The 19,902-nt window shown below is 46.7% G+C and overlaps 1 protein-coding gene across 12 annotated transcripts in view; it reads left to right on the forward strand.

Moving 5' to 3' along the window:
- Window positions 1-19,902, forward strand: part of AKAP13 (A-kinase anchoring protein 13) — a 423,120-nt gene that overhangs the window by 178,574 nt on the left and 224,644 nt on the right. For all 12 annotated transcript variants that reach the window (XM_040342370.1, XM_040342380.1, XM_040342375.1 and 9 more), the window contains one exon: window positions 4,255-4,438. In XM_040342370.1, the coding sequence (XP_040198304.1) occupies window positions 4,255-4,438 (184 nt within the window). The remainder of the gene's footprint in view (window positions 1-4,254; window positions 4,439-19,902) is intronic.

Here is a 19,902-nt window from a genome sequence, read left to right on the forward strand (position 1 = left end):
AAATCCCTCTCCCCAGTACAAATTCCCCTCCTAGCACAAATACCCCCCAATCATCCCTACTACCCTAAAGTTTTCCATCCTGACACAATTCCTCTCCCCCATATCGACTCTACAACAATCCCCCAAAATTGCCCCTCCTAACACAACTCCTCTTTCCCCCATCCCCCTCCACCACCCAACACAATTCCCCCTAAATCACCCATATTTCCCCTCCCTAGAACAATTTGTACCCCCTACCACAGTGCCCAGGACAGCCACGCCTTGTCCAGGGGCGGATCCAGAGTCTAGTCTTTTGGGGGCAATTTATCAGGGGAAATGGCTGAAATTGGCGCTTCGATCATCACAGCACCATGGTTATTATGGTGTCAGGATGATTGAAGCGCATTATTTCTATTATTACATTGTAATATAAAATGAAATGGTTCAACTCGTCATAATGCACTATCGATGGGAGCCCCGAGTGTGTCACTTGCCATGTCGCCTGCCACCAAATGCGGACTGTCACTTGCCACGTCGCCTGCCGCCAGATGCGGATTGTCACTTGCCACACGTTACAGATTGTCTCCCCCTGTGTCACTTTCCTGCTAAGGTGCTCTGTCCCAAAGTCAGGCAGCAGAGAGATGATGTAATCTCTCTGCTGCCCACGGCTGCCTACACAGTCAGAGAGGGCAGAACTGCAAGGATGCAGGGTGGGCACCGGGAGATGTCACCTCTCTGCTCCCGTGCCTGCCGGCTCCCTGATTGGACAGCAGCGCTCACACACCGAGCCGCCCGCTCTCCTCTCACAGACTGAGTGCCCGCTATGTCGCCCGTGGAGCCGCCTGTGCTGTCACCCACGGAGCCGCCTGCTCTCACCCGCATTCTCCGAGGGGGCAATTGCCCTGTTGTCCCCCCCCCCCCCCCTGGCCTTGTCCCGGCCCTGGATGGGATAAATGTGCTGGGGTCAGGGTTCGTAATTGGCATTACAATTTGTTCTAGAAACATTCACACTTGCATTGGGCATATGTACTTGTTTGTGCCCACGAAAGAAGCCTAGGGAGACCTTCTCCTGCATTTCTGGTGCCCACCTACCCTACCCATCTGATCTACTTTCCCTCTGAGAACATTTGTGTAGGGAATGTCAGTCAAAGTTGGCGAGGGCCTACAGGCATTCGTTTTTTTTCTCTAATGGTCTATAAATGACTGGATTGGACAAATGTGGTGTGTGTGTTTGTTTGTTTTTTTACCTGTAGATGCATATACCAATCAGATTGCCAATGGAGACGTGGCATGCTTCAGTATTGTGGGTGTTAACAAGACACTCTGGCAGAGCCTGGTGGTGTGTTTGAATTTTTAGATGGAAGCCAGCTTGTGTTTTAGCTTCACTGATCCTTTTTAATGTACACTCACATTCTGTAGTTCATTGTAATGCTGAGGATGTGGAATGTGGCCTTATGACTCATTATATCCAGCCAGCTGTTCAATGGAGAACGGCTATAGAACTGGCTTCCTTTCAAAATACACAGGTGATCTGAAGGAAGGAAAATCCTAAAACGCATTTCTTTCTTTGTTGTCGCAAAGCTCCCGGTTATACGGCTATCTCCTCTGTTTCCTATTTTATGAAAGGTCTTCTGAATTGTTTAACCCGTTCTCATTAAAATGCACCTCTGGCCATAAAAGCATTTTTCCCAAAAACGGCGGAAATGTGAGATCTTCAGAATTTTCACAAAATAAATCATTGAGGACTGTTGACTGTATTATTAAAATAGAAGTATAGGCAAAACTTTCATTTTGGAATGACCCCTGTCATTTTTTTTTCGCCATATGTGTCCCATTGGGGAGATTCTCATTAATTTCCTGTCCCATAGCCTAACGGGAAGAAATCTCTGCAAATAAAGGGAAATTCTTGGGGACCCCCAGGTCACCAGAACTAGTGTCCCCATTGGAAGATTACCCCTCTATTACTTTTCTGGAGTCAACTCAAAATTTGGGATTTTCTTTTACTTTTAACGATATCAGTGAACAGGGCAAATAGAGAAGGTGAATCTCCTTAATGGGGGCACAGACAGCAATTAAAGCTGCCAGGGGTTCTAATCCCTCTCCCCTCTATCCAAAACCCCAAAAATAATTTTTGGCCTTGAGTTATACTTTAAGTCAAGCTTTTGATACATGACATATAGAGACATTTTGTTAGCGGCACTAGGGGGCAAATGCCATTTGGTAAAATTAGATGTAGCAAGGGCCCCGACCCTAGAGTAAGGTGACCAGATTTTTAAAATGAAATCAGGGGACATATTTTTTTTTATATACTAGTAATGGCGGCAATCAGCGACTCTCTGCCCGTTACCGCCCCCCTCACATCCTATCAAGTCTTACTCTCTGAGCCCCGGCTACTACTGGGTGGGGAGTAGAGGAAGAACACTTTGCCAGGGAAGGCAAGGAGATAAGCAGGCAAGCGGGTGGCCAGGATTTGAGCCAAGGCAGAAGAACATGCTCCCGAAACTGAAGAAATATTCCCTCTGCTCCGACCAGCACATGATCATCAGAAAGGGGCACAGACGATGTAAAAAATATACCCCCCCTAAGCTAGTATGCGCGGTGGAGCGGAGGTGTGTCCCTGGGACAAAACCAGGGACAGACTTGGTCCGGGGACAGTGTCCTCAATCCAGGGACTGTCATCTGAAACCGGGGATGTCTGGTCACCCTACCCTAGAGGCCTGATGGTGACTTCCAGAGTCAGGGAAAGCTGACATGCTTCTTTGTAGAGTGGCTTACCAGGCATTGTGGGTGAGGTGCAAGAAGACCTGCTGGGCGCCAGTCACTTTTTAAATGCAAACAAAGATTTATGGTCTCAACAAGAACTGAGGGAGAGAGGGTTAGGGTCAGGACACCCTTGAGTAGATGCAATGATAGACTTCTAGCACTTCTATAGGTAGACAGCTATACAGTGGAAGGCCTCCAGCCGGATAACACTTCTGTATAGGTAGGACCGCTGTCTAGAAGGTCGTTGTACCCAACTCTTCTCCTCTGCTTTTCCTGCTCCTGGATAGGCCTCAGACAGCCTAGCAGCCAGGTGTCTGAGGGATAGGCCTCAGGCCTCCGGCCTAGCAGCCCAGGGTGACATAAAACACATTCACCCAGACAGCCATTCAGGTGGCACAGAACCCTGATCACCTGACTCTACCCAAATAAATAGGCTCTCCCAGCAGGCCAAGGGACTAAAGAAAAACCCTTGCCAATTGGTTGAGACGCCCCATCTATTCATACTCTGACCGTGCAAAGGACTTTAAAATATAAAAGGGAGACAGTTCAGTTACAATACAATTAAATACAAGAGGGCCCTGCTCCAGAGAGTTTACAATCTAACAGGGAGGGGCAATAGGTACAAAAGGGAATAGCTGTGAGGGATGAGCTGATGGAGGAATGAAAAGTTCAGTTGTTGGGTGGAGGTGGGATAGACTTCCATGAATGAGTTTTCAGGGAAGCTAAAACACAAACTGTATTCCATCTAAAACTCTTCCATTTATTTGTTATGGTCCATTGCAGGCTTTGAAAAGTTCACTGAGAAAGTGTTCCCCACAATCTTCCTGTGTTCTTAATGCTGCTTGAGTGCTCAGTACCATCATATGTTTAGCTGGGGCAGGGCTTTAGGGCATTCCCCTTGGATGATGGGAAAATGTCTTGGAAGGTCTGAGCTGGTGGTTGTTATAAGTAGGGTCTTACATTTTTACCACAGCCATTGGAGCTTTGGGTAAAAAAAAACCTCCTGGGAGTATAGCACATTGAAAATAATGGCAGCCTGGTTGTTCAGGATATTGGATGCTGATCTTTATTGGATGCTGATCTTTAATTCTTGCCGTTTATGCCCCATACTTATACCACCAAACTTTTTAAACAAAGGGCCAGTTACTGTCCTTCAGACTTTAGGGGGAGGTCGGACTGAGGCTATTGGGAGTAGAAAATGTCTCCGGCTTGGTGGTCATTGGGAGTAAAACAAATTAAATAGCGTCTTTGGTCAGTTGGCGGAAGAATAGTGCCCCATCTAAGGTGTCTGTGGGAGTGCCTATTATGTCTGTGGGAGTGCATATTATGTATAGCAGCTTAATACAATAACTCTAAGAGTTGTCATAAAGAAAGTGTAATGAATCCTTATATCTCTTGAATGATCGGGTCAAAAGGATTTACATGACCCATATAAATTGTGCCTGACAAACAAACCATGGGGTATCTTGTTGTTGTTGAAATGTTTTACTTACCCCCTGTATTCTCTTTTAGATGGCGAGAAGCAGGAAACGTTGATGCACTTTGCTGCAAGGCTGGGCCTTTGCCATCTGTCAAAATTTCTTCTGGATCAACCAGGGGGGAGAACAGCTTTGACTATTTCCAACAGCGACGGCGCAACACCTGCGAGACTGGCCATTGACCGAGGCTTCAGGGAGCTGGTTCAGCTGTTCTCAGAGTACGTATATGCTTTGGACTTTTCTTGTGATCATACATATTCACTTTAGTTAAAATAATGTAAACAGAAACCGGAATTATATTTTACTCAACTTAGGGAATTATTTTATTGTGTCCAAATCGGTTTTGTAAAGTGCAGTTACTTATGATTCCGATAGATCCCAGTCAAACAGATATATGGTGTGTTTTGTATACCTCCGACTGCATCATATACTTTTTTTTCAGTGTCGCTCCGCGTCAGGCTTGGAATTGTTCTTATATCGGCTTTAGACCTCTTTCTCACACACACACACACACTATATATATATATATATATATATATATATATATATATATATATATATATATATATATATATATATATATATATATATATATATATATATATATATATTCATATTTTATAGCACTGAAGTGTGAGATGGAACACCGTACTTTTATTTTATGTCACTTGGCTTGGGCTAAATATAATTTCTTTAAGTGGCGCAGGTTTTTTAAGATTTAAAGGTTCCAAAATTGGCATGTATATACGGCCAATATTAGAAGTCCTAAACACAAGTGTATGGATGGGGCTTGGGCACTTTTGAGTGCTTGTGTACATGATATCCATGATTAGGAAAGTAGGACAAAGCTAGTTTAAAATGTAAATAAAAATGTGTTTGCACTGTTCGTAACTTGCTTCCAGTTCTCTTCCAGTGCTAGATTATAACTGGTTGGGGGGTGCATGTGGTAGGTTCTGTGTCCTGCCATCTCCCCTAGAGACCAGGGACACCCAAAAAAAAGGAAGAAAAACTGGCAAACCGGCCACAGGCTCATGGGTAGCCAAGGCTCATTGATGCATGTGGGGAGCGAAGGCTTACCCATGTAGTGCGATCCAATAGAAGAGCTACTATAACTCGAATTACTGAAAAAGTGAATGCGGGTTCCAATAGAAAGGTGTCAGAACCCACAGGGCATCGTACTTTGTTGCCTATAGAGATGCGTGGCTGCAGACTGGTCAGGGTGCCCATGCTGACCCATGTCCACAGCCAAAAGTTCCTACAAAGGGCACGTGAGCATCAGAACTGGACCATGGAGCAATGGAAGGTGGCCTGGTCTGATGAATTCAAGAATGGTTGTTTGGAGCAAAACTAGTTTTATGTATTGTCTTGGGAAACCTTGGGTGTTGCCATTCTTGTGGATGTTACTTGACACGTATCCCCTATCTAAACATTGTTGCTGACCAAGTACACCCCTTCATGGAAATTTATATTCCCTGATGGCAGTGGTCTCTTTCAGCAGGATAATGCGCCCTGCCACAAAATGGTTCAAGAATGGTTTGTGGAACTGATTTGGCCTCCAAATTTCTCAGATCTCAGTCCAATCAAGGATCTGTGGGACGTATTGGAAAAACAAGTCTGATCCATGGAGACCCCACCTTGTAACTTTCAGGACTTAAAGGCTCGTCCTGACGACATGGTGGCAGATATCACCGCACCTTCAGAGGTTTAGTGGAGTCCATGCCTCAACAGCTTCTGGTGGGTGGTCATAATGTTATGGTTACTTGGTGTATAGTCTTATAATTAGTCTGGGTAAATAATTACTTAGGTTTATCACCATTTCTAAGTTGCTTCTTAAAGGGGTTGTAAAGGTTTGTGTTTTTTCACCTTAATGAATCCTATGCTCCTCTCCACGGAGTCCCGGCTTTGATTGGATAGATTGATGGCAGCGCAGCCATTGGCTCCCGCTGCTGTTAATCAAATCCAATGACCCGGGGACGGGGCCGAGTCATACAGTAGGTGCACGCGATATTGTGTCAATCTCGCTCCCTTTCTCGGCAAGATTGAGCACCTACGAGCCCCATCGCGGGAGCCAGCGCCGAGCTGGCTTGCCGCGATGGAGACAAAGCCGTCATAGAAGCGACGGGAGATCCGACTTGGATTCCCGCCAATTCTACACGTGTGCGGCGTTTGTTATGAATCCTCAGGGGGAAGTCCCCGCCGGATTTTAAATAAAAATCCTTAGGTCTGTTATGGGTTGTAAGGAGAGCCCCCCTACGCCGAAAAAATGGCGTAGGGGGTCCCCCTACAATCCATACCAGACCCGTATCCAAAGCGCGCTACCCGGCCGGCCAGGAAGGGAGTGGGGACGAGCGAGCGCCCCCCCCCCCCCCACTCCTGAGCCGTACCAGGCTGCATGCCCTCAACATGGGGGGGTTGGGTGCTCTGGGGCAGGGGGGCGCACTGCGGCCCCCCCACCCCAGAGCACCCTGTCCCCATGTTGATGAGGACAGGGCCCCTTCCCGACAACCCTGGCCGTTGGTTGTCGGGGTATGCGGGCGGGAGGCTTATCGGAATCTGGGAGCCCCCTTTAATACCGGCCCCCCACCCTAAGTGAATGGATATGGGGTACATCGTACCCCTACCCATTCACCTGGAGGAAAAGTGGTAAAAACACAAATAAAAAACACAGGGTATTAAAATATTTTATTAGTCTGCTCCGGAGGCTCCCCCTGTCTTCTTTAGCTCTTTTACCAGGGGGAGCTTCTTCTTCCGATTTCCGGGGGTCTTCTCCTGCTCTCCGGGGTCTTCACCGCTCTTCTGTGACGTCTTCTCCGCTCTGGGGGGTCTTCTTCTATGTTCGCCGCTCTCCGCTCTTGACTCGGCGCACCCCGGTTCTTCCTCCCGCTGTCCGGTGCCTTCTCCTTCTTCCGCTGTTCTGTGACGTCTTCTCCTCTTCTTCCGCTGTTCTGTGACGACTTCTACTTCTCCCTTCAGGCCGCTGTGCTGTGACGTCTTCTCTTCTTCTCTTCTCCCGATGTTGACACGCCGGCTCTTCTCGCTGAAATGGCAGGTGCGCTGCTTTCATCGGACCTATATAGGCCTCACAGTCCCATCATGCTCTGTACCTACCCATGTGATACCTACCCACGTGGGTAGGTATCACATGGGTAGGTACAGAGCATGATGGGACTGTGAGGCCTATATAGGTCCGATGCAAGCCGCGCACACGTCATTTCAGCGAGAAGAGCCGGCGTGTCAACATCTGGAGAAGAGAAGAAGATGACGTCACAGCCCGGAAGAAGAAGAATACCTCACAGCACGGAAGAAGAAGATAGACGTTCAGCGCTGAAGGAGAAGGCACCGGACAGCTGGAGGAAGAACCAGGGTGCGCCGAGTCAACAGCAGAGAGCGGCGAACATAGCAGAAGACCCCCGGAGAGTGAAGAAGACCCCCGGATAGCCGAAGAAGACCCCCCCCCCCCCCCCCCCCCGGATAGCCAAAGAAGACCCCCCCCCCCGGATAGCGGAAGAAGAAGCACACCACCCCCCGCCGAAGACGTCGGAGGAAACACGCCGAGGAGTGGGCGCTTTTATAAAAGCGACCCCCCCGGCGGTGGAAGAGAACCGGACGGCGGCGAAGAGCGGCCCCATCCGAAGACGTCAAAGAAGAAGCCCCCCCTGGTAAACAGAGCTAAAGAAGACAGGGGGAGCCTCCGGAGCAGACTAATAAAATATTTTAATACCCTGTGTTTTTTATTTGTGTTTTTACCACTTTTCCTCCAGGTGAATGGGTAGGGGTACGATGTACCCCATATCCATTCACTTAGGGTGGGGGGCCGGTATCTGGGGGCCCCCGTATTAAAGGGGGCTCCCAGATTCCGATAAGCCTCCCGCCCGCATACCCCGACAACCAACGGCCAGGGTTGTTGGGAAGGGGCCCTGTCCTCATCAACATGGGGACAGGGTGCTCTGGGGTGGGGGGGCCGCAGTGCGCCCCCCTGCCCCAGAGCACCCAACCCCCCCATGTTGAGGGCATGCAGCCTGGTACGGCTCAGGAGTGGGGGGGGGGGGGGCGCTCGCTCGTCCCCACTCCTTTCCTGACCGGCCGGGTAGCGTGCTTTGGATACGGGTCTGGTATGGATTATAGGGGGGCTCTCCTTACAACCCATAACAGACCTAAGGGCCCGGTATGCTCCTGAGGGGGGAACCCATGCCGGATTTTTATTTAAAATCCGGCGGGGACTTCCCCCTCAGGATTCATAACAAACGCCGCACACGTGTAGAATTGGCGGGAATCCAAGTCGGATCTCCCGTCGCTTCTATGACGCGCACGTTGGAATGTGCTGTCACTATTCCAGTGAGTGCGAGATCTCGGCACCATGTCGCCGAGAATCAGCGCGATGCTGTCATGCTAAAAACACAATATCGCAAACACCTACTGTACACTTGGCGTCTGTGGACGCTGAGGGTGCGTACCCACAAGGTAGCCCCCTCGGGAGAGAGCTTCTCCAAGGGGGGTTATCTAATGCGGGGAGGAGCTACGAGAGCCGCCGAGGGACCCCAGAACAGGTAGATCGGGGCCACTCTGTGCTAAACGAGCTGCACAGTGGAGGTAAGTATCACATGTTTGTTGTTTAAAAATAAATAAAACGGGAACCTTTTAGTGTCCTCCTTGGTCAAAACATTTCACATGGCTGCTTCCAGGGCCAGAATGTTTGATGGACAACATTTAGCTGTTACCTGGTTGTCACTTAGTGGAACCTTCAGCTCCATCTTGCTGCACAGAGGAATATGGGAAAAGAACTAGCTGTATAAAATGCCCTAATACATAAGAGGACTGATGCAGTCAGACATCAGAAGTTCATTATTCAATAGTTGTAATGTTGATTTGTGCAACCTCTTGTGTTTTTTTTTTTTTCTTTTTATAGGATAATGACGTTGATGCATCTCTTTTGTTGGCATGGTTATGAGATTAGTTGGAAACTTTCATTCAACAGCCCACTATTCTACCTCATTGTGGTAGAGAGATAAATGTAGAGCTGAGAATCAGTGTGTGGGGGTGATCCATCATATAAAAGCGAGTTTTGGCTGCTCTTCTGTATAAATGGCCAGCTTTACCCACTTCACACCCTGGCTTTCTGTTCCCATTTATTAATGGAAAGAATTATTGTATATGTGAGATTTGTTTGCCCAGCAAAGTATTGAATGGTACACTCGTATATCTTAGCTGGTCTAGAGGCTATAATTTCTTCATGTTGTGTACATATCATGCGTTGCTGTTTTCTTGTGGTGATTTTCCTCTTCCCATGGTACACCACTAACCATGTTTTGAGATTCCATGGTTTTATGGAAAATAATGAAATCCTGTTGAATTTCTAAGAAGCTTAGTCATAGAAAATGCCAACCCATAGTAGATATTTTAATATTTTACTACAATCTTTACCAAGACATAACTTTACATAAAATCCATAGTCCTCTAAATGCATATGTTTAACAGCTTAAAGCGGAGTTCCACCTAAAAATGGAACTTCTGCTTAACCCACTCCTCGCCCCCTTACATGCCACATTTGGCATGTAATTTTTTTTGGGGGGGGGAGTGGGGGCTTCAGGAGAAGGGGACTTCCTGTCCCACTTCCTCCTTCCGCCGAGGGGCTGGAAAGGCGATTAGCTTAATCGCCTTTTCACAGCCCCTCCCTGTAGGCGAGCGCCTGTCCAATCGGACGGCGCCGATCGCGCATGCGCAGTGCCGCTCGGGCATGCGCAGTGGGTGCCCGGTCGTGAAGCCGAAAGCTGTCACTGCCGGGTGCCCACACTAGGAATGAAGACGCGTCGCTGGAGCCGTGGAGCAGGTAAGTGTCTGTTTATTAAAGCGGAGGTTCACCCTCAGAGAGCACATTTTCCCCTTAGATTCCTGCTCGTTTTGTCTAGGGGAATCGGCTATTTGTTTTAAAATATGATCCGTACTTACCGTTTACGAGATGCATCCTCTCCGTCGCTTCCGGGTATGGGCTGCGGGAATGGGCGTTCCTTCTTGATTGACAGTCTTCCGAGAGGCTTCCGACGGTCGCATCCATCGCGTCACGATTTTCTGAAAGAAGCCGAACGTCGGTGCGCAGGCGCAGTATAGAGCCGCACCGACGTTCGGCTTCTTTCGGCTACGAGTGACGCGATGGATGCGACCGTCGGAAGCCTCTCGGAAGACTGTCAATCAAGAAGGAACGCCCGCTCCCGAAGACCCATACCCGGAAGCGACGGAAGAAGATGCATCTCGAAAACGGGTAAGTACTGCTCATATTTTAAAACAAATAGCCGATTCCCCTAGACCAAACGAGCAGGAATCTAAGGGGAAAAGGGCAAACATTAAATAAATGGGTGAACTCCCGCTTTAAAAGCCAGCAGCTACACTTTTTGTAGCTGCTGACTTTTAATAAACTTAAAAAATGGGTGGAAAACCCCTTTAAGGACCAGCCGCCGTCATTATACTGTGGCAGGTTGGCTCTCCTGGGTGAATCGCCGTAGGTGTACGTTGGCCCGCTTTAAGAGCGATAGGAGGCGCCGGAGCCAATGCGTGCGGCCGCAATGTCCGCCGGGCCGCCCGTGATCGTGCCTCAGAGAGCCAGAACGGGGATCTGTCAATGTAAACAGACAGATCTCTGTTCTGACAGGGGAGCAGAGAGATCTGCTGTTCCTAGTGATTTGAAACAGCGATCTCTCCTCCTCCTCAAGTCAGACCACTCCCCCACAGTTAGAAACACCTCCAAGGGAACACTTAAAGCGGAGTTCCACCCAAAAATGGAACTTCCACTTTTCGGAATCCTCCTCCATAGTAGATATTTTAATATCATTTTACCAAGATGGCATCTTACCATCTGCTTGATTTTCAACAGCCATGTATGATGCTGCACATGTGATCGGTTATGACATCAGCCATCACAGTTTGGTTGAGAGCCCTACCAATGTGACAGTTACATTCCCGCCACGTGCTGGGAATGCAACTGTTTTTGAAACTGTTAAATTGGTTTGGTTTAGTTCTGCTTTAAAGTGGATGTAAACTCTCCATACACCCAGTGAAGTGAACAGCCTCAGAAGATACAGGGATGAACCAAATCTCCCTACATAGGTTTTATATGGTATATCTTCTGTCTTCACATTTATATACTGTTTAGAAAGTTCAGATTTTGTTAGATTTTCTATTCCTGGTTAACACAGAGTGGGTATTCCTTGGCATACAGCCAAGATAGCTAACATTGCTGATTGGAGGAAAGGCACACACCCCCTCTCATCATAGGCAGAGACTCTCGGAGGGGTTTTGTAATAGGAGCTGCTCTCTGCTACTCTATTATAGCAAGCTCCCCAGACAAAAGATTCAGGCTGCTTTTGTCTAAATAGTAAAACAAAAATGTCAGGAGTTCTCAGGCTGATAACAGAGGAACCGTTCAGAAGAGAGCTATAAGACTTAGCTCACTGAAAAGAGATAACAAAATACTGCAGATATATGTGCCCAGCTCAAATTTTTCATGAATCGGGGTTACATTCAATTTAAGTTAAAACCCCCTGAAGCAGTGGCGGCTGGTGCTCAAAATTTTTGGGGGGGTGCAAACAAACGAAAAAAATAAATAAATTGCAGCCTCACTGTGCCCATCAACGGCAGCCTCGCTGTGCCCATCAACGGCAGCCTCGCTGTGCCCATCAACGGCAGCCTCGCTGTGCCCATCAACGGCAGCCTCGCTGTGCCCAGCCATCAAAGGCAGCCTCGCTGTGCCCAGCCATCAAAGGCAGCCTCGCTGTGCCCAGCCATCAAAGGCAGCCTCACTGTGCCCAGCCATCAAAGGCAGCCTCACTGTGCCCAGCCATCAAAGGCAGCCTCACTGTGCCCAGCCATCAAAGGCAGCCTCACTGTGCCCTGCCATCAAAGGCAGCCTCACTGTGCCCAGCCATCAAAGGCAGCCTCACTGTGCCCAGCCATCAAAGGCAGCCTCACTGTGCCCTGCCATCAAAGGCAGCCTCACTGTGCCATCATTTATCACCACTGTGCCCATCAATTGTCATCACTGTGCCATTGTCGCCACTGTGCCCATCAAACGCAGCCACTGTGCCCATCAATTGTCACCACTGTGCCCTGCTGCCAGATTGAACCCCCCCCCCCCCCCTACCCGGCACTTAACTTTCCTGGGTCAGCCATCCTCCTTCCACCGTCCCTTGATGTCTTCTCCCGCCCTCGATGACGCTTCAGCCAATCAGGTTACCGGTAACCAGAACCGGTGAACTTCATTGGCTGAGACGCTTGTCAGTGTTAACTAGGAAACGCACCCCCCGTGCATCCCCTGGTTAACTATTTGGAAGCCGATTACAGCCCTCAGGCTGTAATCGGAAAGCCTATCGGAGCCTCTGGCTCTGATAGGCACTTCCAAAGCCAACTAGCTGCCATTATTCAGATGGCCGGCACTCACCAGGGGGCCGGCCATCTGAATAGTGGGTGGCAGCAACAATACATGGATTCATGCTATGTATTGTATTCAGCAGGAGAGAGGGGGGCGGTGCTCCTGCACCCTCTATGGACGCACCGCCACTGCCCTGAAGATAAAACCAAGTGTGTGTATGGTGGGCTATAGAAAAAGTACCATGAACCTACAGGCTACTGAGTGACTGTCAGAATGCAAATAATAGTAGAGTCAAGAATTATGAGAGGAGTTGCCCACTGGCCTTTGTAGACTCAGAGAATGGATATGGCTGTACATAGAAGCATGACTGCATTGCCTGAGCTAGGGGGTGATTGATTCCATGAAGCAAATGCAACACAAATAATCTGCCCAAGACATTTTGGACAATATCATGCTCCCACATTTGTGGGAACAGTTTGGGGATGACCCCCCTCCTGTTCCAACATGACTGCGCACCAGTGCACAAAGCAAGGTCCATAAAGACATGGATGAGTGGGTTTGGGGTGGAGGAACTTGACTGGCCTGCACAGAGTCCTGATCTCAACCTGACAGAACACCTTTGAGAATTAGAGTAGAGACTGCGGGCCAGGCCTCATCCACATCCATGCCTGACCTCACAAATGTGTCAGCCTGGAGAGGGTTAATAAAACAGGGCAAGTACTTCCCTTTCAAGCCTACTTATTAGGCAGCTGGTCAGAGAGGCTGAGAGGAATGGCTGTGTTGCCGTCAGAGATGGAGAGAGCTTGATGCTGGAAGGACACCTGTTGCCTCTGACTTGAACCTGCTGGGGTGAGATGACCTGAACTGGGACTTTGCTATGTGATATGCTGTGGCTGGGATCCTGAGCATTATTTAGGACTGTCTGACACTGCGAAGAAGAGTTTTTTCTGTTTGAACTGTCTATGAAGACAAAGCCTGTCATTTATATTTATATAATTAGTCTTTAGGTAACACCCTTTTATAATCAACTGTCTGCTGGACAGCTGTTTAATGAATCATTGTTAATTAGGATTTTGTTATCTAAACTTTATCCTTGCTCCTAATGCTGGCCATACACTCCACGAAAAATCGTCCGAAAGAACTTTCGAAAAACGAAAGTTCTTTTGTGAGTGCAAACAATAGTGCCATCATGTAATGGGCGATAAATCGTTCAGTGGACATAAAAAAAAAAAAAAAAGTTTTTTTTTTTTACATATACCTAGTGCAGAAAAATCGGACGGGAAACACATTAATCTTCCGCTTTATCGTTCGTTCGGCAGAACATTTCCAAACTTGTCCTTCGTTTTTTCGGCTCAAAAACGTCCAAACGATTTGCGATTTTGTGCCCATTAACTGGCCGAAAAACGAAAGATCTTTCTTTACGACCGATTTTCGGCCGAATTTTCGTATAATGTATGGCCAGCATTAGACTTTCATTGGAGCGTATTCATTTTTGCAATGTGGCTGTTTGAAGTTGGATATCTCTGTTATGGCATCAGCTATCTGCCATTTTTTAGGGAAAAAAACAGTTTCATGAATTAAAAACATAACAAAACAGTAAAGTCAGCCCAATTGTTTTGTATAATGAGAAAGATGATGTTACGCCGAGTAAATAGATACCTAACATGTCATTCTTTAAAATTGCGCACACTCATGGAATGGTGCCAAACTCCGGTACTTAAAAATCTCTATAGGCAACGCTTAAATTTTTTTTACAGGTTACTATTTTCGAGTTACAGAGGAGGTCTAGTGCTAGAACTGTTGCACACGCTCTAACACACGCAACGATACCTCACATGTGGGGTTTTAACGGCGTTTACATATGTGGGCGGGACTTGCATGCGTGTTCACTTCTGCGCGAGAGCTACCGGGGACAGGGGCGTTTAAAAAAAAAAAAAAAAAGTTTTATTTTATTTTTATTATACTTAATTTTTTTATTTTTTTATTTAATTTTTTTTATCACTTTTATTCCTATTACAAGGAATGTAAACATCCCTTGTAATAGGAATCACTGTGACAGGTCCTCTTTATGGAGAGATGTGGGGTCAATAAGACCCCACATCTCTCCTCCAGGCTTACAAGCATGAAATCGGTGAAAAAAAATTCAACGATCACATGTCGACAGCCGCAATTGCGGCTTTGTTTACTTGCAGGCCTTCGAAGGGTCTTAGCGATGACTGGTGACTATCTGGTCACCAGTCATCTCTATGCTTCCCTGACAGCGCTGGCCGATTTGCTCTCCGGGCCCCCGATGGCACGGGAGAGCCCTGGGAAGCACTGGATGGTGGCAGGAGGGGGGACGTCCCCTCCCGCCGCCTATAAGAACGATCAAGCGGCGGAACTGCCACTTTGATCGTTCTTATAGTGCACAGAATCGGCGGCTGAAGACGGTGATATCTGAATGATTCCTCCAGTTGTAAAGTGGTTAAAGAACAGTGTAAAAAATAAAAGGTAAAATAAACAAGTATAACATTTTTTTTTTTAAATGCGCCCTATCCCGCTTAGCTCGCGCACAGAAGCGAACGCATGCGTTCGCAGCGCCCGCATATGAAAACGGTGTTCAAACCACACATGTGAGGTATCGCCTTGATCGGTAGAGCGAGAGCAATAATTCTAGCCCTAGACCTCCTCTGTAACTCAAAACATGCAACCTGTAGAATTTTTTAAATGTCACCTATGGAGATTTTTAAAGGTAAAAGTTTGTCACCATTCCACGAGTGGGCGCAATTTTGAAGCGTGACATGTTGGGTATCAATTTACTCGGCGTAACATCATCTTTCACATTATGAAAAAATGTGGGCTAACTTTACTGTTGTCTTTATTTTTTAATTAAAAAAAGTGTATTTCTCTTATTGTCTGTGGACGGACACGGCTCCTTAAATCTTGACAAGTGGGTTATGTTCCCTGTTTACAGGAGAGGACTAGGCAGAAACATGCTAGATAATTAAATACATTTTACATCAACAGAGTTGAACAGCCCCGCCCAGGGGGCGGTCCCTCCGGACATAACCCTCCTCACTGCAGCATACAGCCTCAGTTTCGTTCTGCCTAGCAAGGAGAAGGACGTATGGCTCCCTTTGGGCCCAGCGCCCTGAGGAGAAATTTTATTTTATTTTACTTTTTCTTGAAGAATCTTCTTTCAACTGTCGGCTGAGAGACAGGCTGGATAATATAGATCCAGTCCGATCAGCAAGCGTGGGCACACCTTTCAAAGAGGCTGCCACGCCATACCCCATGACTCCTGGGGGGGCCGGTGAGCTTTGCTCCGAGGTCCACATATGACTGGGCTGTGGTCATGCCTCACTCACAGTGGACCGGGCCGACAGCTACCTCCATGCGGTTGTAGTTCTATCAGGAATGCGTCAGCGAGTCCTTGCTCGGACGGGTAAGTACAGTCCCTCCCGCTATGGTGGGTTGATACGGCTGGGCATTCCTAGGGTTCGGGGGTCCTCTTCTCCTCCCTTCCCTGCTCCTTTTCCCTTGCTGCATTGCTAACATTGCCGCTGTCTGGGGGCCTTCCGGAGGGGACTGTGTTATCTGGCCTGTGTTTTTTTCTTTTTTGTATGGGGCTTTCCTGTGAGGGGTTTTTCACTCTTAAAAAGCCCTAGGAGGCTTTTCCTGTTTAAACGCGGCATTTTGCCGCCATTTGGTCGGCGCTGGCGCCATTCTTTGGGAGGTTTTTCAATTACATTGAAAACTCCAATTGGCGGCCATTTTGTCGTAGCCGCGCTATGGCGCAGCGCATATTGCGGTTGGCCATTTTTCTGTGGCCACTGAACGCTCGGCGGCCATCTTGGAGTAGTCCTGATCCTTAGTGCTGTATCCTATGGCGCACACATGTCCCTGTAGATGCTGCACCGTTACCTCACGATTCTTTTCCTCACCTCCTCCTGAGGTGAGTCCCCTGGGTACCCCTGGTCAGTGCAGCAAGTGGGTGAGATGCCCTGAATAGGGCGCTAAGAGCTTCTGTTTATTTGTAGGGACAGGTGTGCATACACCTACATATTATACGTACACACTATGTAAATATTATTAATATTTGGAGTCAGTATCTGGGTCCTTCCCCAACATGCTGGTGGTGGCAGCAGGTGTACCGGGTGCCTCGTGAGTGCGCTGGCGGGTCCCGGGAACTCGATGTTCCCAGGCTGCCTGCGATTGCTGTTGGCAAAGGCAGAACAGGGGGATGCCTGAGTAAACAAGGCATTCCCCTGTTTTGCCTAGTGACATGTCGCTGATCGAATGTTCCCTGAGATCGGGAACAGTGATCAGTGATGTGTCACTGGTAGCTCATCCCCTAACAGTTAAAATCACTTCTTAGGACACACTTAACCCCTTCAGCACCACCTAGTGGTTAACCCCTTCACTGTCAGTGTAATTTTCACAGTAATCAGTGCATTTTTATAGCACTGTTTGCTGTATAAATGACAATGGTCCCAAAAATGTAATAATAAAAATGCCATAAAACTATCCCCTATTTTGTAGACGCTATAACTTTTGTGTAAACCAATCAATATACCCTTATTGCGTTTTTTATTTTTTACTTCTTCTTTTTTTTCTTTTTCTTCTTTGTTTCCAAAAATATTAGAAGAATACATATCGGCCTAAAGTGAGAGAAAATTAGCTTTTAAAAAAAAAAAAGGGGGATATGTTTTATAGCAAAAAATACAAAATATTGCTTTTTTTTCAATTGTCACTCTATTTTCGTTTATAGCGCAAAAAATAAAAACCGCTGAGGTGATATTTGGGGGGGGGGGGGGGGGGTGTCCCATAGAAAATGCAGATTCTGAAAGGAAAGTAAAGGATTTGTTGAGGTGTACTTATTTATGCTGAGCACTGTGTGTGTGTGTGTGTGTGTGTGTGTGTGTGTACAATACACAAATATTGCATTGGCATCCCTGTGAAGTAAACCTATATAAGTCATGCTATTTACTTCTTGCCTCATTCAGTAAGCCTGCGACTCTGAAACGTGACATTTATGACTACCCTGTATAACCAAAGGAGAGGAACCAAACCCTTAAATCATTACCATTGTGTAATTGTGGATTATTTCTTACAAGCAGCATGTCTTCGACAGCTTATATAACTCGTTAATCTGAACGAATACGACTTGTTTTCCTTTGTGGTTGGAACACAGGCTGCTAGAAGTTGTACTATATATTTTATCTTGTTGGAGATTTTCTTGGGTTTGTGATGCCGCCTACACATGACCGTTTTTCATGTCGTGCAAAAAAATGAAGTTTTTCTTGACGTGATTTGTCGTGATTCCTCCTAAGCCTGCCTTGCATACACACGTTCGTGAAAAAAAGGCTCTAGCAATACGCGGTGACGTACGACGGCACTATAAAGGGGAAGTTCCATTCGAATGGTGCCACCCTTTGGGCTGCTTTTGCTGATTTCGTGTTACCGCGTGTTGGTAAAAGTTTGGTGAGAGACGATTTGCGCTTTTCAGTCTTCGTGCTTTTCAGTCTGTTATGCCGCGTACACACGATCATTTTTCAGCATGTCCAAAAAACGACGTTTTCCCAAATTCATCATTAAATCATTGTTGTCCACACACCATCGTTTTTAAAAAATGATCTAGTGTAGCGCGGTGACGTACAACACGTACGACGGCACTATAAAGGGGAAGTTCTATTCGCCTTGGGGCTGCTTTAGCTGATTCTGTGTTAGTAAAAAACGCTTTGCGCTTTTCTGTCTGTTACAGCGTGATGAATGTGCTTACTCCATTATGAACGGTAGTTTTACCAGAACGAGCGCTCCCGTCTCAGAACTTCTGAGCATGCGCAGGTTTTTTACGTCGTTTTAGCCCACACACGATCGTTTTTTACAACCCAAAAAACGTCATTGTTTAAAACAACGTTAAAAAATGCAGCATGTTCGGGAAAAAAAACGTTTTTCAGAACCTGAAAAACGATGTGCAGGCCACACACGATCATTTTAAAGGACGTTTTTTAAAAACGACGTTTTTTAATGCTGAAAAATTATCATGTGTACGCGGCATTACAGCATGACAAATGTGCCATCTCCATTACAAACGCTAATTTTACCAGAACAAGCGCTTCTGTCTCATAACCTGCTTTTGAGCATGCACGTTTTTCTTCCCCCTCGTTAAAGCGTACACTTGACCGTTTTTCACGACGTGAAAAACGACGAGAAAAAAATAGAGCAGGTTCTAAATTTTTAACAGCCATTTTTCTCGTTGAGAAAAATGCCCTGGAGCCTACACACGACCGTTTTTCACGACCAGTTTAAAAAATTTAATTTGTCTCGTCGTGAAAAACGGTCGCGTGTGCGCGGCATAAGAATTGGAATTGGTGATGTCTAGCTCTAGTGTTGTATGTCTCTTGCACTTCAGTGTAATGTAACCTAATAAACTGGTAAGGTGTGTATGCCAAGAGTGAGATCACATTGTTTTACTGTTATTATTGCAAGTCATCTCTGTTCCTTTCCCTCCCTTGTGGGTGAAGCAGGAAATCTGTTTTGCTCACCCTCAATGTTATCTTGTGACTTTGTAGACGGGAGGAGACCTCTTTGTGGTTCTGTTTGAGGTAAAATGAACAACGATTTTTATCAACTTGTAATCCAGAGTAGAGAAAAAGAAGTTCCTTAATTATACAGCTTGGGCCAAAGGTAGGTATGCGTTGGGCTTCATATACACCTCTGCTGGTAAATGGATGTTTAGCAGCAGTTGGGCGTTTTTTTTCCAGCTACCCCTGAACTCTCCTCTGTTATCTTATCAGTACATGTACACATGGGGCATGCACTGTCCGTTTCTAGGCAGTTGAGTTTAAAAGCATTTTTTGGAAAGCAAAAAAATGTGTTCAGGACCGATGTTCAGAGGCGTTTGAAACGCCAAATGCCTGTAACGGCTTGTAAACGTGGTAACTCGCGTTCAGCCGCTTTTCGTTTATAGGCGTTTTTCATTTTTTGACAATTTGAAAAAAAAGTGGCCAAACGGACGTTTACTATGTGTCAAGTTAAATCGTTCAAGCGAAGTTTCTAAAATGTCCCGTGTACATGAAGACTTATGCTAGCCATACACTATACAAAAAATCGTTCGTTCGTTTTTCGTACAGTTAATGGACACAAAATCGATAATCGTTTGGACGTTTTTGAGCCGAAAAAACGAAGGACAAGTTTGGAAATTTTCTACCGAACAACGATAAATCGTAAGGTTAATGTGTTTCCCGTCCGAACTTTCTGCACTAGGTATATGTAAAAAAAACGAACCAATTTTTTTTTATTCATGTCCACTGACCATTACATGATGACGGTATCGTTTGC

This window comes from Rana temporaria, chromosome 3, assembly GCF_905171775.1.
Source record: "Rana temporaria chromosome 3, aRanTem1.1, whole genome shotgun sequence".
In the NCBI taxonomy this organism is placed as follows: domain Eukaryota; kingdom Metazoa; phylum Chordata; class Amphibia; order Anura; family Ranidae; genus Rana; species Rana temporaria.